Consider the following 23,057-nt stretch of genomic DNA (forward strand, 5'->3'; position numbering starts at 1 on the left):
CACACCCCCCAACAGCTTCCTGAGGAGCCGCCCGCCCTTCCAGGCCTGCCTTGGCGTAGCGCCGTGCAGCGGCTGTTACTGGGGTGCCGGGGGGGAGCGAGCACCCCGCTGATGCGAGGCCTGCGAGCCGCTCTCGGGCTGCCTGGCAGCGCTTGAGGTGCCGGTAGCGGAGCCGGCCGCGGAGCCGGCCGAACCCAGCGCGCCTGGCTGGGGAGCCGCCATGCCACCGCCTACAGGGCCGCCCGCCGCAGCGCGCATGCGCGACCAGAGCCAATCAGCGCTGGGCAGAGGGGGGTATTTCCCACAGTGCCCTTCGCCTTCCGGGGCGCGGAGGGGTCACGTCCCCGTTGCTGGGCGACGGCCGGCGGCGAGGCGGGTCGAGGCCTTTGCGGGAGCAGGCCGCGGCCCGGCCCCTGCGGTCACCGAGGCTTGAGCTCAGGGATTATCGTTCTCCTGACCTCCGTCGTGTCTCTACCGGTATAGAAACCTTGCTTTCTTACGTTTTGGAGATCCCCGGGGTTTCTCGGTCCCGTTCTCTGCTTCGGCGGCCTTTTGAAGCTGTTTTCTGCGTAACCGCGGAGTTAGAAAGGCAATAAAATAACTAAGTGGGCTCGTAAACTGCTTGTTTCTAATGGCTGCTTAGCTGATTCCCCAGAGCTGCGTTTGAGTAAGAGGAAAACACGGCCCAGAACAACATCATGCTTTTGTTTTATCACTAATATTCCTTTTTTGAAAGCTGCCTCGTAAAAACGCCTCATGTCTTGTTCCCTGGGTGTTAAGATGCGGATGCTTCAGCGAATTAATTGTCGTTTAGTAATCATTAGGGAAGCTGATGTTTTCCTTGCTGTGGCGGCATTAGCTTAATTTTAATTGGCTGTAGCTAAACACGTAAAGCGTTGCAGCAGCGTTGAGATCGCCTAGCCAATACGCGTGCTGGATTTCCTCGCCTCTAATTACTCTTGCTAATCAGCGCGTAGAAGCTCAAGCTGATCACGTACTCTTATCCCAGCGAGCGGTCGTGACTGTCGTGTCCCTGAGAAGGTGTTGTCGCTCAGTGGCGGTTGTGTTCTGCGTCTTGTTCGTTATTCAGAATTTTTCTCCCGTCTACTAGGGAGTAATTTTGAGCGCTGCTGTAAAGACGTAGCAATACAACAGGAAGGAAGGTGATAATGCTTTACTTCAGGGCCCCCAAATTTTTAATTATTAAAATATTTCCCCGTATTTATTACTCACCAGAGAGCGTGAAGGGAGACCAGCTTAGCTGGGGGTTGCTTGTCTTCCCAGCAGCGTCAAAGATGCGTTTATTGTAATTGCTGGACTGTGTTCAATGTGTGAGAGGATATCTTTGTTTTGGGGGCTGTGGGCTTTACCAGAACACTTTTGTGGCCTCCCTGTGCAGGTTTCAGCTTTCTGTTTACCCTTACCCAAGAGAAAATTGTAATTAAATGGGGGGAGTAGACCACTGTTGTGCTTGTGGATTGCTCGTCCTCAGACTGGATTACTCCGGGTCCTGTATAGTCCAGGCTTAAATCCGCGCTCTCGGGAATACGTTGATGCCGGAGCCCTGCTGTGCTAGCCTGGCTTGGAGGCACCGTTAGTCGAGCAGCTTTATTTTTCTGTGCTTTTAGAGTTTGATCGGAGCATGGAGCCCTTCTCCCCACCAGAACCAGAGTTTCCTGCAGAAAAGAGCTCGTCGGTGCCGCAGAAAACGTTCCGTGTCCTGGTGGGTGTGACTGGCAGCGTGGCTGCCCTGAAGCTGCCTCTCCTCATCGCTGAATTGTTGAAAATCCCTGGGGTGAGTAAATCTATTGGTAGAAGTCTCGTGAAGTTGGTGTTAGCCTGTTTCTCATTACTAGCAGAGATTTGATGGCTTCTGTGGAAAAGTTTCTTCTGGCTTTGAGCCCTTTAGTTTTGAAAATTTGTTGGGGGAGGGATCCTCTTGTTTTTAAAAATTGAGGAATACCTTTTCCTGTCATTTTGTACTTCTTTATACTTAACAGTTAGCTTTAAACTAGGTTTTGAGGGCAATAACTGTTCCTGGATATTTCCATAGGCAGACATTTAGATTCTGGAATAAGAAATTAGCATTGTTCAGTTCAGCTTGCTTTATTTTCAAAAAAGTGATTGAATAGGTCCTTGTCTTGTGATTTTTCTTTTCTGGGTTATGCCCTTGTCGGTCAAATTATCAGATCTGGCTACAGACACAGAAGATGCTGTCCGGAACTTGAAATCTCTAATGAGGACCCTGAGGGTTTTCATAGGTGAGATGTGGAGTTAGCAAAGATGGACACTACTGTCTGACCAACAAAAGGAAACCAGACCTTGTAAAAATAGAAAGTACAAACTGCTATATATGTCTCTGCTTTTTTTTCTTTTTTTAAGCTAGTTTATTGTCTGGAGTAACAGAGGTGTCCAGCAGAGGCCACTAGTGACTACAGTCAGGGAGGGAAACGTGCTAGTAGAATGAAATTAGAGGAAAACATAGAAAACCTTTAGCTTTTAAGAAATGAAGCAAATGTTTTGGAGCAGTGTGCAATCCCTGAGTAACTCTGAACTATCTGGCTGATGTTGATATCCAAGCCGGAAAGGCTACCGAAGATGCGGCGAGCTGTTGGGCATTTGTTCTGCCAGTTAGGCTGCCGTTGTGGGTTGCAAAGAGGGGCCTGGGTTAATTTAGTACTTGACCTGAGGTGATTAGTGAGGCCAAAGGTCCTAACCTGGAGTGAGAGGGCCAGGGACAAACGATGCCAAGGCAGAGGGGGCGACAAGACCTTGTTTTCTTGTCAGCGAGGGATGCGGGATACGCCTCCTCTAATCCTCTGTCTCAGATTGACGTCGCTGTTGTCTCTTTTCCTTTGCTCTCGGTGCTTGGGACACCCTTCTCTGCAGGGTGACAGGAAGAATGCCGATGGCCCGATGTAGGAATCTAGATCAAACGCGTTCTTTCTCTCTGAGCGTTTGATTCGTAGTTAAAAACTGCTGTTTGCCGGACCTGAATGCCCCGTGAAGTCCCAGAGGTGCTGTGACATCTGTTGCAGGCTTTGCACCCACTGGTTTTAGGCTTTTGTTGCATAAAAAGTGAAGTATCCAATCCTGGTACTTAATTTGTTAATTAAAATTATGTATTTACTCGTTCCTGTTGTGATTTCAAGGCCTGATCTAGAGCCCGCTGAGTCAGTGTAACTTTTCCATTGAGTTTATTAAGTCCTGCACAAGCCTGTCGCATCAATTTCTTTATGGAGGGAACAGAACTTTCAAAAGCCGTCGGTGGAAGCAGGGCAGGAGCAGAGGAAGGCTTTGATACCAAAGGAGATGTGATCAGAGGCTTGAAACCACAGTGGTTAGTTTAAATTTATGTTTTTGCCAAGATGGTCTTCGGTGGACAACTTGGCAGTGTGATTTTTGCACTCGTTAAACCTTAACACCTCCTTGAGGGTGATAATGGCTACAACTACATCTTCTTGCCTTTTGTTTAACCTCTTTGAAGAACTAGGAAATTTGGACGGCGTCAGTTTACGCCTTTCAGGTTATTACCCTTGCACCTGGTGTTGTGGGGAGACAGCACTGTAGTGTCTCGTCAGGATGCTGTGGGTAACTCTCGTGGTTGCGCTATGCTCACACGTGTTGTCTCAGGCCGATTCCTAGGATTTTTGAATGGCCCTGCAGGAATACGATAACAAAAATCACATTGGCAGGATATTGGTTAAGTCGTAAAGAAAGGAAACGGCCAACTTTTGTGTTGGTGAAATGTATCGCTCTTGAAGCTACAGGATGTTATCTGGACTTCTAGGTTTACGTCACGTCATTTCATCGCGCTCCTGCTGGGTAGCCTCTATGTCAGCTTGTAGGTGCCATTTAGCAGAGGAACTACTCATTCTCTTCTGCGGCAGTTGTGACGGAAGCTCAGTCTGTTTGTAAAGATTTTGCTGTCAAAGCTGAGAAAGTTAGGGGAAAAAAAAAATCCATACACACCCCCTTACCCCAAGCAGAAACGGCTGTGGCAGGAGAATCCTCTAACAGAGACGAGCGACACTGCGTGAACACGGGAGAGCAGTTTGGCAGTAAAGTCTGTTCTGGAGGATTGGCTTAACTGGTCCAAGTAAAAGCGCTCTAACTAGTCTAAACCGTCTCCTGTAAAGTTTGAGTGTGGCTAGACAGACTTTACTGTTCAAGCAGAGATATAACCACAGGCAAACAGAGGGTCTGCCAGGTAAATAGAAGGAAAAAACGATGTAGGCTAAAGTGATCTTGAGAACACTGATCTCTTTCCAACGTAGCTGGAGGGACTTGAAGGACTTGCTCAGAACAAGGGATCCAGGAGCCCACCCCAGCAGAAAACCTTAATTAGGGAGAATATTTAACTAATAGAGTTTCTTGGGGGAATGGTGGAGTCGCCACCACTCAGAGTCCTTGAACATATCTGTTTGGTGTGCTCTAGTGTGTAGTGGGTTGGATGCAGTACTCGATAGCCAGCTATTCCCTGTTCCTGGGCTTATGCTTTGAAGAAATAAGTATTTTTTAAAGACCGGAGATGGTTATGAAACTATCTTAAAAAAATAAATCTAAAAAATCAGAGTGTCTTTTGGGGATTTTTGTGTATCCTTTAGCCTTAGAGGGGTATTTCTTGTCTAGACTAGAAAATTTTGAATAATGACATGATTGAAGTAGCAAGTGACAAAATATGTCATGAGGTAGAGTTATATCATCTAAAAATCCTTACAGCATTATGGCTAACTGTAAAGTAAGAATACCACTAACAAACATTACTGCTGAAAACTTTTAGCACAGACCTGGCCTACCGGTACCATTGCAGAGAGCAGACGGTCCCCTTTAAACCTCACCTTGCTTATTTTAGAATCACCAAATAAAGAGTATCTTGCAGACTGCGAGGCGAACACCTCACTGAAGGCAGTGGCACAGCAGAAAGCAGCGTTAGCACCTTTGTGGGTGTCGCTGCTTGGCTCCAGACAGCTTCCTGTGAGGCGAGGGTAATATGGAAACAATACGGTTGATTGCTGTGAATACGATCTTCACACTCGAAAGCACTAGAAGCGCGGCTGGGATTCCGAGTTAGGCTCGCTTGAAAAAGAGCAGACATTTAGAAGAGGCAAAAAACCAAACATATAGTACCAAATACCGGTGTTATGTGCAGCTATATTTTCCCGTTACTCTTTCTTTGGAAAACAGGGAAAAATTACTAAAGACCATGATAAGCTAAGGCTGGGATTTTCCACTGCTCCCAGCTGTTATTCTGGTTCACGTAGGGTGCAGATAATCAACGCTGCTCCGTTCCCAGTCAAATAGATAGTGTTAGGGAGATAGGTTAACATGTTTTGTCACTTCGACCGCTGCTGTTGAAGATAGCTTCTTGGAGGTTGGAGGTTTTCAGCAGGAGCGTGCAGACTGAGTGCTTCAGCAGTTTTGTACCTCGGGTCACACTTTTCTAGCAGGAAGGAGCTGTTGGTGAGGCTGGTTTCTCCACATCTCTCTGTTGCACTGTGACAGTGGTTGAAAATGGCCAATAACCAGGAAAAGAGTTATTTTTCACTGTAATCGGTGGCCTGAGGTGCATCTTCCACATTACCAGGCTTTTTGGAGCGCTCCCTCTTTGCGTGGGCCTGTCTACTGCCTGGTTTTAAGGCCCATCCTTGGGAGGAATTGCAGACGGAAGTACGGTTGCGCATCCTGGCTCTGCTTTGCGACTGATCCCGCTGTGTGCAGAGCATCTCTGCTTCGCTGCGTGTGGCAGGCAGCTGTTTGCAACATTTGTCAGAGCCACAGCTCGTGTGACACGTAGAAACCAGGGGCAAACCCCGTTTTCCACTTGTTAAGATTTCTGCAGGAGGAAATGAAAGGCTCTCACGTCGTAGGGCTTCCTAGCACCTCGTAACTGTGCATGTCAAACAAACGTCCAAGAGACACGACAGGATTTTCCCAGTATACATGGTATAACTGAAGGTTCCGCTAGCTTTCAACAAGGCAGGCGGGTTTATCTAAGGTTTTGGAGAGAACGTTTGTATACTTTCACCCAGGCTCTCTTTCCTTGGTGGAAACCACTGGTTTGTTGTACTGGCTGCAGAGAAACTCTGTGCTGTAAACGTAGCTGTGCTCCCTCCCCACCTTTGTCACCAGGAGGTCACCGAGAGAGACAGACAGGGGCAGAAAGAGACAGAGAGAGGTGCACAACATGGTCCATTCGACCAAGAAATCGTACTTTGTCTTCCAAAGCCGCTCTCTTGTGAAGCCTTGTGCAGCAGAGGTGGGCTTGCTTTGCGCTGGTGGTGCTGAGCGCCAGCTAGTCCCTCGGCAGGACTTCTGATCGCTCAGCACTCTTGGCTCCGAGTGTGGGAAGAGTGATCCTGCAAGTGCCGTGCAGGCATGACGCCCCTCAGCACTCCTCTGTGCTGCGATTAAGGGAATCCCCTGAAGCAAGATGCTCCCCTACTCCCTTTGGCAAGCGTCTTTTGAGATTAAAGGGCATCTTTCACGGAGTTTTGGTTTGCTGCTTCTTGTTGTCTCTTCTGTGTCGAACTGCATCTCATTCTGACCTGCTCTGTCCTCTCTGCTGTCCCTACTGTGAACTGGCCACGTGAACGTTTTTGGCATGTGATGACTAATCACCTTCCCGTTTTAGGGTGGCACGAACTGAGTCTTTGGCTCCCGTGGCCTGGTCTTTCAGCTGTGAATAGGTGCAGTTACGCACATGTGCACAGTAGGGAAAAGTCCTCTGAGAATCCACACAGCTGCCAAAATCTTTGTCACTCTAGCCCTCCTCCTCTACCTAGTTTGTCAAGTTTGTCTAACTATTTCTCTTTCTTTTCTGATTAGCTCGAAGTGAAAGTGGTCACTACTGAGCGAGCAAAGCATTTCTACCGTGCCCAGGAGATTCCTGTCACCCTCTACAGCGATGAAGATGAATGGCAGGTGAGTTGTTCTTCCTCTGGAGACTGCAGGGACTTCTGTCCCTACTAGCCACATGTTTTGTAATTCAAGTAGTTCTGTCATGCACTCATGCCTTCTACTTCCAGAGGGCCAATGTGTCATGCTTCAGAGGACAAAAAAAAAAGCAGGCTCCCTGGAAGATTCACTTAGTCGTTCAAGTGCTGAACAGCAAATAGAAGTGTTCCTCTAACTTTCTTTGCACAAGACCACATTCATTTATTTTTTAATCTGGGGCCAAGACTCGCTGCTTTGTTCTAGTAGTGTACGCTTTGGAATGTTGCTTTCAAAGAACGTGGTTGCAACTGTGCTGTAAATGAGGAAGAAAAGAAAGGCTGCCCTGACTGTACCAGAGGATTTTGTACTGCTCTAGCAGATTTGCATCAGGCAATGAAGGTAGAAGTGGTCTGTCACCTCCCTGGGCTCAACTGCTATCCGCAGCTCTGAAAGGAGCGTCAGGAAATGTCAAGTAAAGCCACTGCAGAGTCGCGGTGAGGGTGTTTGGTGCTTGTCATGAGTCATACTTGTCACAAAGGCAACAGCTTAATTCTCCTTAATGCTATGTGTTCGGAATCTACAGCCATCGCTGACATTCACAGCGCTGCCCACGCTGCTTTAAAACTCAGCCTGGTGTCTGACTGGGTCCCCTTGTGCTGGTAGGGCCACCCTGGTGCAGAGCAAGGCCAGTACCTGGAGATGTCGTGCACCAGTGTGATAGGTGGCTGGGAGTTAGAGAGGTTCTCCTGGTGGAAGTGGTGTTTGTCTGCGTCTGCGCTTGCGCGCGTACACAGAACAGTTCCAGTAAGGGATAGCTCGATTGTCAGGGCTGTGAACGTCTCTAGACCCTGTAAAGTGGCTTTTGCTCTTGACTACAGTTTTGCCGACGTGCTTTGAGAGTCCCTGAGTACGAACAAGTTCATTGTATAAACATCAACATTTGTTTTTCTATACATTTTATCTCTACTTTGCAGTACCGATCCGAGTATGAGGTGATCTACTGTTTACCAGGACTCTTGCCAATGCACTCGCACGTGAGCCTCACTGAGCTAATGGCAATGGCCCGGAAGCTTTCTGGCTGGTCTGGGAGATTGGTGGAGATCTACTGGGTCCTGGGGTGTGACAGCTCCAGGCAGTTATTTCTGGGGAACCCTCGGTGGGGCGATAGAAGATGTGCAGGTCAGGCTTTGAGCACACTGGAAAGCAGGCACAGAGCCCTTATAAGACGCTGTTCTGACAGAAGGGTAGGAAATAAATCTGCTCGGCATCTCTTTCTGAGAGATTTTACTCTGAAAATAAAACTACATTGTTCAGTGCTTCTAGAAAAAAAAGAAAAATAGAAGTGAGCGGAGGAGCTGGGAAAGGTGTCAGGGAGCGCCAGCTTTCCGGATGCTGTCTTTTTGTTGTGGTTTCCAGTGACTCAGAGAAGGAACAGTTTGTGGCCCTGATGAACCTCTTCCTGGCCTGTGGTTGCCTGTGTCCTCTGGGGATTAAGCACCTGATGCTGTTTGCTGCTTCTCTTGACACTTTCCCGGTTAAACTGCCCTCTTAAGAAAAGACCAGGACTCCCTTGAGATATGCTACGTGTTGTGGGAGCTCTTGGGAACAGTTCTGAAGCTGAGGGATGATGTGAGTGGGAATTGGACGGAGAAAGCTCTTTCCTGTGAATTGAGGACGTGTGAAGGAGGACGTGAGGAGGCTGTTGGACGTGTGAATTGTTGTCTTTGTGGGGAAAGGATACGCGTTTGTAGAGCACCAAGCACGTTGGTGCCGTCCATTAATTGTGCTTCCTAACGTAGCTGCAACACGGCCTTCGCTGGAAGAGGTGGAAATCAGAAACATGAGCACTGTGGCTCCAGTCTGTGATTCCCCACGCTGTCAGATCTCGCTTGGTGTGAGAGTAATTCTCTCCCCTTAAGTTTACATGGTGGTTACTAATGTGGGATTGATAAAGTGCCAGTTGTTCGCAGCGTTCGTTGCGAGCGTTCGTTAATCTGCGCCTTGTCTCATCCACAGCTGTGGAAAGGTCGTTCGGACCCGGTCCTGCACATCGAGCTCAGGCGGTGGGCTGACCTCATGTTGGTGGCACCTCTTGATGCAAACACGCTGGCAAAGCTCGCGAACGGCATCTGTGACAACCTGCTGGTGAGTGACCAGAGCTCTGCCTGAGAGTTCTCGCGCCTCCCAGCATTAGACTGTCTGACCTTTCTTTCATGGAAACTCTTATGCTTCTGCAGCATCGAGAACAGTGAGATTTGCATGTTCTGCTCCCCCTTCTCATGCTTGTCTCTCTCTCCCCCTCCGGTATGGTTCCCCTATTCCTTCCCAAACAGTTGGTTTTTTCCTTCCCTCACCTACATCCCTTTCCACTCCTCGGCTCTGTCAGTCTTTTCCGTTATTTCCCAGTCCCTGCTTTGGACCTTTCCTGCTTTTTCTCAATGGGCAGTATTTCTCTCTTTCCACCTCCGCCCTCTCTCCGTCATGCATGTGTACACACATGCGCGTGCGCATACACACTTGCACTCGCTTTTGAGTTCCTCTCTGCATTTTTTAGATGCGATCTGGAAAGACACCTGTGAGATCAGATAAAACTGTTTACTTCCTGCTACCTCACCTCCTCCCTCACCTAACTACATAGCACAGAAATTCAAACACGCTCACGCTCACCTTCCAGTTTCAGTTATAGGGGATTTTTGCTTGTTCAGGCTTGTTTTTTCTGGTGTCAAAGGTTCTCTGGCTCAAAGGCTGATCAGAAATTGTATTAGAAGAGAGTGTGCTTCTCTGTTCGGTGACGGGGAACTTCAGCGGGGCCGAATACTTTGTGCCCAGGCGTTAGGAGAAGTCGTAAGCATTAACCACCCAAAAGATCTGCCAGGAAGCTGCGGGTCTGCAATGTTGCTATGGTGCATCACCCTTCAGTAATGCAAGGAGGCTAGAACTAGAAACGGAGGGCAGCGCATCAGCTCTATGTAACCAACTTAGCTGTTCAGGTAAGAGGGAGTGCGTATAAATGAACAAAAACCAGCCCTCATTTGTAGGAGCGGATCGCTGGGGATCGGAGAGGAGCCCAAAGGAGCTGCGGGAGGGACAAACCATGTCTTGTCCTTCTGGGTCTCCTTGGTACTATAGGTGTGATGGTGGTAGCAGAGGGAAGAGCTCAGGAGGGATGTTAGGGACACGTGGCTTTCACAAAGTCTTGCCAGTCTTTTTGGAGAGCCTGCGTGGAGGGCAGAGGTAGCTCCAGCAAAGGAAAACAAATGCTGGAGGTGCTGGTTGGCAAGTTAGAACAGATTCTAGCAGACTTTCCTGTGCTGGGAAGGGTTCAAGTCACAGGGCATAAAAAAGGATGGGCAGAGTTCTCGTAAGTACTCTGTGATCTGAGCAGAGACCCCGCACCAGGGACCTGTTGCTACCCGGCAAGCTCCCTTTGCGTGATTTAAATGCTGCTAGGCCTAGGAAAACTGATGAGCGTCACGTTAAGAGCAACCAGCATTTATCTTTTTAAGGAGAGGTGATACTGGGTTATCTGGAAGCTCTGTGTTACTGAGGAGTCAGATAGGATTCCCCATAGCACGCAGGAGCTGCTAGATGGTTTGTAATCTGCCAGCACCTTCTGCAACAGCCCAAATGTGTTTGTGTTATCCTCTGTTTGTATCCTGGAAGCAGCGGCGCTTCCCTTGCGAGGAGTTACGGATCCAGTTGGCATATCATTTCAAAAGAGACTCGCTTGCCAGCGTGTTGCGTTTAGCTCTACAGCTGGCTTATCTGAAGCGTTGCCTGGGGATTTCTCTTTAGCTGATACGATCTGTGGCCACCCCTCGGCTTCTCTCGGTCTCCCACATGGGCTGGCAGTCTGCATGCACGATGTTCCAGCTTGGTTTGCTCCAGCGATTGGGCTGCTTGCTTGGCCCCAAGCCGGAGTAGGATGGGATCTATCCTCTTGGTAGCATCCCTCATCTTTCTTGCCTGTCAGAGATGAGCTTTGCTGGCATGTAATCTGAATTAATAGCAAGCCTGGTGGATCTGTCTGTGGGTTAGTCCGGCTGCGCTGACAGATTGAGGCTTTTGCCCTCTAATGATACCCAGGCTGGGAAAGCGCTTCTGTGCAGCAAAGTGATGAGAAGGGGTGAGGAAGGACAGCTCATCTTGGAGCTGAACCTCTTGGCTTCTCTTGCAGACTTGTGTCATCCGTGCTTGGGATCTGAGCAAACCCCTGCTCTTCTGCCCAGCGATGAACACGGCCATGTGGGAACATCCCATCACAGCTCAGCAGGTGGAGCGGCTGAAAGGCTTTGGCTACACAGAGATCCCCTGTGTGGTGAAGAAACTAGTGTGTGGGGATGAAGGTCAGTCCTCCTGCGTGTCTTCTGCCTGTTTTCCTGCACGAGTGCTGCCCTTATCCCGAAGGGACGTGCATTCTTTTGCCGTGTGGCCTTCAAGATGTTGGACTGCGGGGAGTAGGTGCTCGCTGCCAGGGTTTATACAAACAAACTGAAGCTTTGCCCTCTGCTAGCTGATATCTATTATTCTTGTTCATTAATTTTTAAATAGTCTTAAGAGACCATCCAAGCTCAGCTTTCAAATGAGCCGTTAGATACGCCTGATATTTAAAAGAAATACCCATTCAAGAAACGAGCAGATCAAAGAGAAGGAAGGCTTTGCGGTGAGCGTTATCAGCCTGGGATTTGGGTGTCCTGACCTTGCCCTCTACAGTGACTGTGGGCTGTTTTCATCATGCCTCAGTTCCTCATCTCTAACATAGGGATAATATCTTACTCCCAAGAGCAGACAGTGAGAATAAGCGCTTTGCAGACGTGGCTGAGGGTGTAGCTGGATGCGCATTTAATATTTGTTGTTGTTTGTTTGTTGCCTGGGTTACTTTTCAACTTCCCAATGGAGTTTTGATTTGGGGTTTTGACTCCAGACTTGTCTGTGAAGCAAAGGCAGGAGGTAGGGAAAGTTGTCATGCTCGGTTTCAAAAGACTTAACGTGCAACGCTAAGAAATACTACTAAAACGGTCTCATTTGTATTTTAGGAGCTGCTTTAAATGGAGGTATTTTGACTTTTGGGAGGTTTTGAGGAGGATTTTTATACAAGCAATTTGCATGAATGCATTCGCTTTTTTATCTACATTTTCTTGGACAAATTGTCCGTAAAATGTCACCTGCTTCTACCCCTAACAGTGAACGTGTAATTCCCTGCACAGTAGCATACTCGTACTTTTGTTTAACAACCCCAACTCTAGCAGGATTTTAACCGCTCTGTCAGAGAGTTCAATAAACAGTCTGTAGCGAAGACAGAATGTTAAAAATATTCTTCATGGTTAAATTTTAGGGCTGGCTTAGTTTCTGAATTCTTAGGTAGATGCAGTGCTTCAGAGAATATTTTTTTTGGAGCCGAAGACTGAGAAATATTTACAGATGGGTAAGTGTAGTCAAGTAACTCAGGCATCGGTTGAATTCTCCTGGACAATCGTGCTTCCGCTGGGAATTTTAGACCTGATTACATCAAATTTCTTACGTACTTGTAATAACGTTAAGCGAAAACACCCAAAAGAGGTCATTCTGCGCAGACGTCTTGGCAGAAGTGGAAAGGCCATCTGGCGTAGCTTCTTTGTCCTTGATTTTTTTCCTCTTCGTCTCTTTTAGTATGTGTATAGGATCTCTGCTCCTGTAGTAAGCAGCTGAGTACCTCCTAATGGGTAATGTGCTTATTCTTGCAGGTTCCTGCGCCTGAGGCAGAGCTGGGTTGTTGTCACCCCTGTTTCACAGTCGGGGATGCAAAAGGGCCACGTGAGTTGACTCACCAGCACAAACGGATTAGAGTTGGATGGCGAACGCAATTCCTACCTTCTGCCGCTCGGCCCTGCCCCTTTCCTGGGGGCTTTGCCACCCTTGCGACAGGGCTGTGCGAGCCACGTCAGAGGCAGCGTGTGAATCGCTGTGGTTTGTAGCTCAGAAAGGCAAAGGAAACCAGCGTTGATCGGGAGTTACCTCATTACACCAGCAGTCGTTTGGGAGCTGCTTCGTATTCAGTCTCTGCTGTGAGAACAAGCTCCTGAAGGAGCTTGTAGGAGAGGGATGGTAGAGGCAGCTGGGGCAGTAGTAGCTACATCTGACTCGGCTCCGCTTGTGTTTGTGAGTCAATTCACAACAAGATTTTCCTGTTGGCAGACGCCAGGATTTTCCTGGCAGTATGTAGGAAAGTGATGGCAAAGTTGTCGTGGTTTAACTCCAGCCGGCAACTAAGCACCGCGCAGCCGGTCGCCCGCTGCCCCGCAGTGGGATGGGGGGGAGAATTGGGAGGGTAAAAGTGAGAAAACTCGTGAGTTGAGATAAAGACAGTTTAATAATTGAAATAAAATAATAGTTATAAAGGGTAATGGAAAGGAAAATAACAGAGGGAGAGAATTAAAACCCAGGAAAGACAAGTGATCCAAATGAAAACAATCGCTCACCACCAACTGAACGATGCCCAGCCAGTCCCTGAGCAGCGTTCTCCCCAACCTCCCCCCTAGTTTTATTACTGAGCATGATGTCATACGGTATGGAATATCCTTTTGGTCAGTTGGGGTCAGCTGTCCCAGCTGTGTCCCCTCCAACTCCTTGTGCACCCCCAGCCTACTCGCTGGTGGGGTGAGGAGCAGCAAAGGCCTTGGCTCTGTGTAAGCGCTGCTCAGCAGGACTGAAAACACCCCTGCGTTATCAACACTGTTTTCAGCACAAGCCCAAAACACAGCCCCGTACTAGCTACTACGGAGAAAATTAACAGTACCCCAGCCAAAACCAGCACAGCAGTAACGGACTCAAGGTCTCTGAAGACCCAAGACAGTCTCCACCACTGACTTTTTTTTGTTTTTTCCTCTCTTCCCCCCTTTTTTCAGGCCTTTCACCCCAAGGCCTCTTCTTCCACACCAATTTCAGTTTTGTGGGTTTCATCCAGCGGGTAGCAAAGCTCACACATCTGGTGCAGAAGAAAAGAGATTCAGTTTGCACCAGTTTTGTCTGTTGAAATTGTGGTTTGTCTTGCTGTAAAAGAGGTTTATCTTCCTCCACTCGTGTGGCTGGTCTCACCTGAAGTGGGCCGGATCCTGACTGCCGTTGTATTTCTGCATTACAAGCTTTACCTGATTAATTTTTCTTCCTTAGTAAATGTGTGTTTTTTAGACATAGAGTACAGCTAAAAGAGAGTTGAAATAACAAATTAAATTGAGTTGACAATTAAAATGTTTCCCTGATTGGATAGTTACATATAAGCTACCGGCTGTTGGCCTTGATGATATCCATGTGCCATGACATAAAGAGAGCTTTGAGAGGCACTGTACCACACGTGGCCCCACAGCAATTTCCCTTTGTGAAAACGTTTCCAAACTGCTAGTATCTTCATCATCCTTGGCTGGATTTCTAGAGCCTGGCACACTGGAAGATTTCTACCTGTAGATATGAGCTGTTCTGTAAGACAGGCTGCTTAGCAAGATTTTGCTCTGCTAAACCTAAAAATCCAGCTGTGAATTGCCAGAGATGTTGAGGAAGTTGGGTGGTGGAGGACAAAGGCAGGCCTTGGAAATGTTCTCGAAGGGTGTAGCGCTGCCAAACCGTGCCGAAGCAGTCGGGGAATTTCTCTTGTTTAGCAGGACCTGTCAGCTGCAGCTCCTCTCCTTGAGGTTAGGTGGTCAGAAGGGCCCAAATCTGCCTGCGGCTTGTCCATAAGATGCTTCGGACTCCTGGGATTTACAGGCCTGAAAAAGGCGTAGTGGAGAACGAGCTTTACTTTGCGGGGAAACCCAGGTTTTTTTGACCTTCCAAAAGTATCGTTCTTCAAGGCAAATCCTCAGTTATATCCAGTTATATACATCCACCCAGACAAGGCTCAAGTGGCTCATCTGTACTGGAAAACTGAGGGTCTGGGCAGATTCAGAGCTGTGCTCTGCCCACGGAGAGCACCTCTCCCTGCTGGTCAGGATGGCCTTTCCCCTTCCCCTCTGTCTCTCGTTGTTGCTGTCCTTTAGAGGCCGCTGGGTTTTTTTCTCTTTAAACTTAGGTTCAGAATTTTAAGGTTAAAGTATTTCAGAGGAAAGCCACAGCACCGTGTAGATCACATGTTCTTCTGGCAACTAACCAGTCCAAAAAGAAAAGCTTTTAAATTTTGTTCTGTCCAGCACTCGGTCTTCTCCAAGAATTACTCCCCAGATTCAAGCTGGTGTGAGTCCAGGGCAACTTTCTCTAACGTGGGTCTATCTGCAGAGTCATGGGCATGGTGTGAATTCGGCAAGTCTTTTTTTTTTTTTTATAGGCAAAGGCCATTTCAAAAAGACACTGAACACCCACAGTGTTTACGCTGGAGAAAGGAGGTGCAATAGGGTATTTTACTACCCACGCGCTTTTTGGGGCACTGTTCCACGCTGGCCCCCAGGGCAGTGTGAGCTGAGATAGTAACTCCCTGTGCAGTCAAGGGTTAGACGTCAGGGTTAGACACCTCTGGAGATGATTCAGTACGTGAGGTGCTTGCTTAGGTCATACGAGTTGCCTTTTGAGGTTTCCTGCCTCTCTCCATTTGACTAAGGAGCTTGTGCTCCTGCGTAGACTTCTGAGTTACGAGCCAAGCTAAGCGAGTGCGAACGCTCTTCTCGCTCTCCTCCCTGACGGCATTCAGCCACGCCACAAAACCCCTGCGGAACCAGGTGGACTGAGCAGCTCCTCCGACCTCCGCAGTTGTTTTCCGTTGGGCGAGTCACGAGGAAAGACGTGGGGATCCTTGGGGAGCTTCGCAGTGCCGTACCACCGTTGTACATCTCATTTTCCATGGAGAAGCGAGGAGGTGGGACAGGGGAAGCACGTGCCTCGTGCCATCTCCGTGGGATCTGGATTTCACCGTGCGGTTTTGGTCTTGTCCCGCAGGTCGAGGTGCCATGGCAGAAGTGTGGACTATTGTGGAGAGCGTGAAAAGGATTCTCGAAGAACGGGACTTGCCAACACAGAGCTGATGGTTTGGCACATAAATTGTGTTTCTTTGCCCCTCCGCCACGATGATTTGAAGATTAAAAAACAACAGGAAGCTGAGTTGAGATGGCGTGCATACCTACAGCATGCCCTTCATCTGAAACGGTTGTCTTCCAGCTGGTGCCAAACTGAAACGTGGCACGTCACTGCAGATTTTCAGAAACCGAAGCCAAGAACACGCCGCTTTAGTGTGGGAAAACTGCGGTATCTCGCAGAGTAACGTTCCACTAAGCCGCTCGCCCCCCTGGTATTTCTCCTGCACTCCTTTCTGAGGAGGCTGCAGAAGGAATGGCCAAAGTATTTCAGGTCCGGAGGTTCCCTGAAGAGCTGCTAGAGAGGAAAGAGCTGTGCAATTCCTGGTGATGGGGATAAAACCGGCCCCTTCCAGCCTGTCGGTGTGGGGACATCCCTACTCTCCAAAACCTGGTCTGTAGCTGTGCCGGCTTCACCTTTGCAGCGGGAGTCACTGTCCAAAAAGCATTTCCCTTCCAAGGAACTTAATAAAAAAAGAGCTTTTCGTTCTGTCCCTGAAGAATTGCCTCTTGTAGCTGTTCTGGAAGGGGGTTGCACCTAACATCATTGCTAAATCATTGCGTCTGCATGCCATTTTTTATCAGAAATGGGGAAAAAATGGACTGAAAGCAGCTTAGCCTTTGCCCTTTTGTATCTGTTGACTGGGTAGGGATGCAGACGTCAACTGTGAACCAAACTGACGCCTGTCCAGCTGGGTGCTCCAGTCAGGAAATCGGCAGGCTGGGCCCTCGCAGAAAGCTGGGTTGGGTGTTTCCCAAGAGAGTGAAGTCAAACTTTGCCTGTGACGGTCCTTTTCGGCTTGAAAATTAACCAACTGGCATGAAAAAATTGGGAAATCCTCTGACCCCGTGGGCCAGACCGACCAGGGCTCCCCCCCTCCCCCAGTCCAGCCTTTCCTTGGATCCCAGTCCCGAGGGGAGCGGGAGCAAACTGGGGCTGTCCAACACGTCGCTGTATCGGAGCGTTGCTGACCCCGAGAGTTTATTTTTAACCAGACCCAGTCAAATTTAAGGCCTTCGGTACAGAACGTGCATCCTGCCTATGGGGGCAACCTTCAGACTGCTGCGCACGAGGGAAAAGGTTATTGGGGTATGTTTGCTTTCCTTATCTATTCCCCACAAATAGAAACCTCTGAACTTTCTCATTCCTGGCTTTTCCATTACTAGAGAGCCAGGAATTCAGAGCTTCAGGGGATGAAGTCAGAAGGAGCCTCGCGTGAGCGTTTTGCCAGCGAAGCCTTTGTGGCGTGAGCTTGTGTTCTTGAAGCTTATTGAAGAGGTGCCTCTTGGTTTCCATGAGTTTTGTAGGGAATGTTGTTTCTCCTTTATATTACAGAGAAATATGTGTTCTGGCAGTTGCAACTTGACCTTGGGGCTGTCCTCTTGGCTCTGCCGTGGATATCTTTTGTGGTTGCAGTTGCTTATCCTTCCTCCGTGACTTGGCAATGCAGAAAATCTGACAATAAGGTTCCTCGTAGCAGGCCGAAACACCGTGTCCTTGATAAGAGTGTTCATCTGTTACAAATCTGGTTTGCAGCCTTAAGCCGCTCCGGAAACGTTGGCAGGTAGCGTCTGGCTTCTCCTGGCACTTGCCGCAAGGCGTAAGCTCTGATAATTCAGCAGAAAAGAGGTAACGCGGCTTTTCTAGAGCCGGAATTTATGCCGGGTCGCCTGATAGTGCCCAGGTCGGCTGGTTGGCATCGTAGCGTCAGTCTCGGTGAGCAGCAAGAAACTGCTGAGACGGCAGATTTGCCTCTCAGCCTTGTCTAGAGGCTTAAATTAAGGCTTGCGAAGAACTTGCAGATCCCTGAATAAAAGGAGTTAATTCTTTGCCCTGCAAATATATAGGGCAGCAATAGAAACGTATGGCGGGAATGAGGGGAGCGCTTCACGGTGGCCGAAAAACCCGTGAAGAAAACTCCTCCGTGGAGGACACCGCTCCCGGTCCGCCTCATCCGTCCTGCAGAAACAGCTACGCTAATCCTGCTGCTAAATAATCTGCATAATTGCTGCGATTTCTAATTGGAAGCGGGTCACGATAGTGTTACAGGTTGGGATAAACCCCGTGCCTGAACCACCTTTCCTTCAGGGCAAATAAAAGAAACAGTTAACGTTCCTTTTTCGGAGGCAGAGGGCTGAAGCAAAAGCAGCTTCCACCCCAAACGCAGGCACGCGTCCCCACCCAGGGCGAGGTAGATGCAGGCAGCCTGCGGGCAGGAACGCTTCCCTGCCTGCTTGCCGTGGAAAAGCGGCAGAAAGAGAACCGGGGGGAAACCCTGTCCGCCCTCGCACGAGTCGTTCGGCTTTAGGAGGGGACTTTGTGTTAAAAAACAGGGGTTTGGGCCGGCTCAGAAAATAGGTGCCGGCAGCCGGACCGGGACGACGAGGCTCCGGCTAACCCCCCGGGTCAGGAAGAGCCGTGGAGCGATGACTTCCTCGAGGCAGACAGACCGACATCTCCGTCCCTCGCAGTTCTGCGTGTGTTTTGGGTTTGCGGAGGAGGCCCGAGATGCTGCCTGCGCTATTTTTCCTTTCCCTTCAGCTCTTCTTTTTAAGCCGCGCGCCGATTTTTCGTTTCGCTTTCCCATGAAACTCTCAGATGACCGAGGCAGCATCCCCGTGAAACCTGCTGCGTTGCAATTTCATTCATGCTTGCTTAAAACTGTTTCTCTCAGCACTGGATGGGAGCGATAAACAAAAGCTCAGCCCTCGTCCTTTCCTGCTCTTAGACCCAGCTTTGCCTCAGCTCGGACGTGACTCTGAGCATCCTTTTCTCCCCACCCCATCCCAAATTCCACGCGATCCCTTTCCCGCTTGGCTTCGTCAGATCCTGCAGGAGGACGGAGATGCCGTGATGCCGCTTTGCATCCGGATGATCTGGCTTTGAGCGCGGAACAGATTGCAGAAAAAAACTCAAATTAAACAAAAAAAAACCCAAAAAAACAAGTGAGAAAACCTCCCCGCTTTTAGACTTTTAAGCAGTCACGTCTCCTTGGTTTTGAGACTCTGCGTGCGGCGGCTTCGCACCCCAGCAGCTCCGGATTTGACACCTGCCTGCAGCGAACCGGGCGGCGGGGTTCTCACCTCTCGGCGTTGCTGCCGGCCGCCCGGCGAGCGGGGACGCTGCCTGCTTCGTATCTTCGAAAGCGCGGGGCGGCAGGAAACGTGATGTGTTTTTTGTTGGGTTTGGTTGTTTGGTTTTTTTTTTCTTTTCCCCAACCGCAGCGGGGCCGGGTCCTGGGAGAGGGCGGTGGCTGCCAAGGGGTGACGAGCTGGTGGTGGCAAAGTGAGAACTTGGGGGTGCTCGTACCGGTGGGTTTTCCCTGCTCTGGCAGAATTAAAAATATCCCCCCCACCCTCGCCGTGGGCATCGGGTATTTCTGCTGCAGGCAGAGCCAGAGGAAGAGATGTGAAGGGATGCGAAGGGATCACAGCAGTCCCAACCTCTTCCCTCGTGGTTTTGCTTTTCATCTGCATCATTTTTTCCTCCTTCTCCAGACCTTCCCGGCGTCAGAAAGCAGCCGAGCCGCCCCGGCTTGCGATAAGGACGGTGCCGAAGGACCCGGCACCGCTCGGCACAGACTCCTTGGCACCAACCACGCCGATAGCTTGGCTTCGGCGGTGACAACCTTGCAATTAAAACTTGCAGGTGCAGCGTTCTTGCCTTGGCCAGCAACCTCGCCGGATAGTTTAAAAATTGTTTTCAGGAGTAATTGAGCTTAATTAGAAGCTTGAATTCCGCTCCCCCCCCCCGGGGGTTGTGCTGCTCAGGGTTTCTGGGCTTGTTGGGAGTCAGGCAGGGGGTGAGGATGCTCGGAGATGCACCGAGGGGGGAGAGGAATAAGCGGATCGGGACGGTTCCCTGCTAGGTCTCACCCTGTTTGGGGTTTTGGTCTTGGGATGTCACGTTGTGCTTCAGATGGAGACTGGGATTTGTTTCTCTGGGAATCCTGGCTTTGGCATTGTACCTCAATTTTCTGACTCTCTGGGGAGAAAACAACAGGATAAAGGGGAGAGAACCAGCAGAAAGCCTTCGCGCTGGCCAGGGAGATGAAGAGTAAAGGTGACTTTTAGGCGTGTAGTCATCGCAGTTAAGATAAAAATCAATCCGCTCCTGACCGCAGGCTGGCTGGAGGGAGTGCAGAGGGATGGGCTCTGCCGTGGGGACTCATAAAATCGGGCTCCATCGACTGCGATTGCAAAGACACCCCAGTCTGGGGGGGTGCTCCTACCCCCCGGTCCGATGGCGAGCAGCCTCCAGCAAGTTACCGGTGACCGGTGCCAGCTCCCGGCTGCCCAGGGACCTGCTCAACCCCCCGGGCACCAGCCCTGCCGACAGAAGTAGCCAAAAAATCCCCCCCCACACACACACATATCCTCCCTGCGGTGCCGCGGGCGAGCGTGCCGGGACAGGCAGCGTGCCGCCCCGCCAGAGAAGGGAAAGCAGAATGCGTGGCCTTGGCGGGGACACAAGCACAGCAATAAAAGCTTTATAAAAGGGATTTATTTTTGCATGGCTCCTGGAAGAGCCTTTCCCCAGGAGAGCCGTACCCCCGAAGCAGCCCGAACCCCTGGCTCTGGTTTTTTTGTCTCACTTGATTTACGCGGGTCGCTTGGGTGGTTTATAGCTTTGGAGAAATATGATTCACGAACCCGAGCGTGATAAGGATGAGGGAAGAAAGAAAAGCCACGTCAACCCAAAGGAATGTGGCCGGTAGAGAGCCCAGCCTGTGGCTGGCAGAAGCCTCGGGAGGGGGATCAGGCGTAAAAAGGGGCAAAAATGGTAACACGTGCCTGAAAAAATAGCTGGAACTCGCCCAGCCGCGCTGCAGGAAAGCCCAGCTCGCTTTGCCCGGCCTCTCGTCCCCCAAATCTGCTGCAGCTCTGCAGTCGCGGGCCGGCCTCAGGCAAAGCCCCCAACCCCCCGGGCACGGGTCAGCCGAGCTTTGTAACGGGAAATAATTTATAACCCAAGCTGTTGCGTTTGCACGGTGCTGACGGTGCTCCGCAGACCCTCCTGGGGTTGCAGCCGCCCTCCGGCCCGCTGCACCGCTTCTCCGAGGATAAGGAGCCGGCGTGGGGTCTGGAAGCGATCTCAGCCCGCAGGGGAGCAGCCCCGGATTGCTGCGAACTCTTGCACGAGCGAGAAAAGCATCGTCCCTTCGTCCCCTCGCTCTGCCACCCGGCGCCGTGTGCCTGCCAGACGCGTGGAGGGGGAAGCTGACGCTGCGACGACGACGATGCGGGTGGTGGGGAAAGCCCTGACCCGACGGCTGACTGCGGGCAGGTTCCCGCTGCCCTCGCGTACATCAAGCCCTGTGCAAACACGTCCCAACCCGGCAAACGCGGCCCCTTTATAAAGGCAGCAAAACGCGGCAGCGAAATCTCACCCTCGGCTACAGGATGGCGGTGCCGAGGTGCGGGCAGAGCTCTGCCCCTTGCTCCGCTCAGGGGTAACCTGGTCCTGCCCGAAGGCAGGGAGCTCCTGCCTGCACCCTGCCCTCGCAGCATCCCCCGGGGAACGTGGTCAGCGGTGAAACCCCTGATCCTGCACATCCCCGGGGCAGGTCTGGCTCTATAGGTGCCCCCGGGGATGGGATGTTATTCCCTGTGATATTTTTGCGTTCATACGAAATTGCTTTTAAATGGAAGGATTTTCACAGAGAGGGCAAAAGCTCCTGCTGTGCGGGCAGGGTGCGGGCAGGGTGCAGGCAGGGTGCAGGCAGGGTGCGGCCGGAGCTGGAGCACCCGTACGCCTCCAGTCAACGAGCCCCGCCGGTTGCTTCAGCAGAAAGTCAATATTGACCCTTCGCCAGCGTTTGCATGCTTCAGCACTAAAATTACCAAAAGCAGAACAAAGCCCCACGCTTCCCTCCAGCGCCAGCTTTGTTCGCTGAGTCTTTGAAAAAAAAAAAAAAAAAAAAAAAGATAAACCAGTTCTATTTATTGGGGGTTTATTGGAAGTCAAAGATCTGGGAAAAAGCCATGGAGAAAGAGAGCTCGACCTTCTGCTCTGCTTCTTATTTCTCAGCCCTTTCTTCCTCCTCTTGCCCAGCATCCATCCTCTCCCGGAGCATCCATCCGAGCCGGACCGCGGCAGGGGGGAAGAGATCCTGGCAGGGCTGCAGCATCATCCCCCATCCCCACCGTGTCCCCAGCTCCTCGGAGGGGACGGCGGCTCAGGAGCCGGGCAGAGACCAACGCGGGACATGAGAACCTGCGGTTTTAGAAACTGGAAATAAAAGCTGAAGCGGTTTGAAGGCTCAGCCTCGAAAGGGGGAAGGTGGCGGGGGAGCGGAGAGGAACCAAAACCCACCAACGGAGGAACAGGCGGAGGGGTGAAGGAGAAGTGAAATCATCTGTGATTACTGAAAGCCCCGATGTGAAAGAGTGGGAGAGCTATCTTTGGGGCTTTCACTTCCCTGTCTGGGCAGGTTTTCTTGGCTTTGGTCTATTTTTCCCCCTACCCCGCTCTCTGTTCATAAATTCCTCCCTGGGGCGGGTGGGGTTGGTGCCGCCGCGGGGGCTCCGAGAGGACGGAAGCCGGGGAGCGCCGAGCATCCCTGCCGCCGTGGGTTTTGGGGGGTACCCGCTCCCTGCCGGAGATCCACCCCCTCTCCGGATCGAGCACCTCAATAAAAGCCATTTTTGTTGAAGATAAAACTCAGTCGCTAAGGGTTGAAAGAGTTTCCCAGTCTGGTGCCGAGGGAGTGTTTTCTTTCTCCAAAACCAAAAAGAGGCGAGGGGTGGCCGAGACCCAACGCGCTGGTGGTGCGGAGAGGCGCTGGCATCGGGCTGACGTGGAAGTGTTCAGCCATGAAGAGCAGCGATGCTGCCGGCTCCTCGCTAGCGGTCCTTGTCGCTGCAGCCTCCACGCTTAGTTTTGGGCAATGAAAGGCTGCAGGTAGGTGGAGTTAAACCCAATTAACAACCCTAATTAAAACAGTGCGTTTTCCCCCCTCCCTAGTTATGGAAAGGGTCAGCGTAACTCGGCCGTGACCTTGGCTGGGCTCTTTTCGTTTCTGCCCGGGGAGAAGCTCGCTGTCCTCCGCGTGGACCCAAACCCGGGCTTAAAGTTAAGCCTGGGAT

The 23,057-nt window shown here is 50.7% G+C and overlaps 1 protein-coding gene across 7 annotated transcripts; it reads left to right on the plus strand.

The window, feature by feature from the left end:
- The first annotated feature begins 343 nt into the window (after positions 1–343).
- PPCDC (phosphopantothenoylcysteine decarboxylase) lies at positions 344–22,822 on the plus strand. 7 transcript variants are annotated; one of them, XR_012837402.1, is made up of 8 exons: positions 344–477; positions 1,629–1,795; positions 6,829–6,924; positions 8,953–9,081; positions 11,114–11,282; positions 12,660–12,729; positions 15,835–17,058; positions 17,136–22,723. XR_012837402.1 is itself a non-coding variant. In XM_075764283.1 (6 exons), exons 2-6 carry the CDS (start codon positions 1,643–1,645, stop codon positions 15,918–15,920), a joined length of 633 nt encoding a protein of 210 aa, XP_075620398.1. In that variant the 5' UTR covers positions 344–477; positions 1,629–1,642; the 3' UTR covers positions 15,921–17,113. The 7 variants fall into 7 exon arrangements, 1 of the variants encoding a protein (XP_075620398.1); XR_012837401.1 differs by lacking the exon at positions 12,660–12,729 and having other exon boundaries at positions 17,136–17,215; positions 19,467–22,704; XR_012837400.1 differs by lacking the exon at positions 12,660–12,729 and having other exon boundaries at positions 17,136–22,721.
- The last annotated feature ends 235 nt before the right edge of the window (positions 22,823–23,057 follow it).

Source organism: Balearica regulorum, chromosome 12 (assembly GCF_011004875.1).
Source record: "Balearica regulorum gibbericeps isolate bBalReg1 chromosome 12, bBalReg1.pri, whole genome shotgun sequence".
In the NCBI taxonomy this organism is placed as follows: Eukaryota; Metazoa; Chordata; class Aves; order Gruiformes; family Gruidae; genus Balearica; species Balearica regulorum.

What these genes read in the sequence shown, in the direction of transcription:
- PPCDC (XM_075764283.1), top strand. Translation starts at nt 1,643, where the DNA reads ATGGAGCCCTTCTCCCCACCAGAACCAGAGTTTCCTGCAGAAAAGAGC. An exon ending in GCATCTGTGACAACCTGCTG is followed by an intron (nt 9,082 to 11,113) that starts GTGAGTGACCAG and finishes CTTCTCTTGCAG; the next exon opens with ACTTGTGTCATCCGTGCTTG. An exon ending in ACTAGTGTGTGGGGATGAAG is followed by an intron (nt 11,283 to 15,834) that starts GTCAGTCCTCCT and finishes CTTGTCCCGCAG; the next exon opens with GTCGAGGTGCCATGGCAGAA.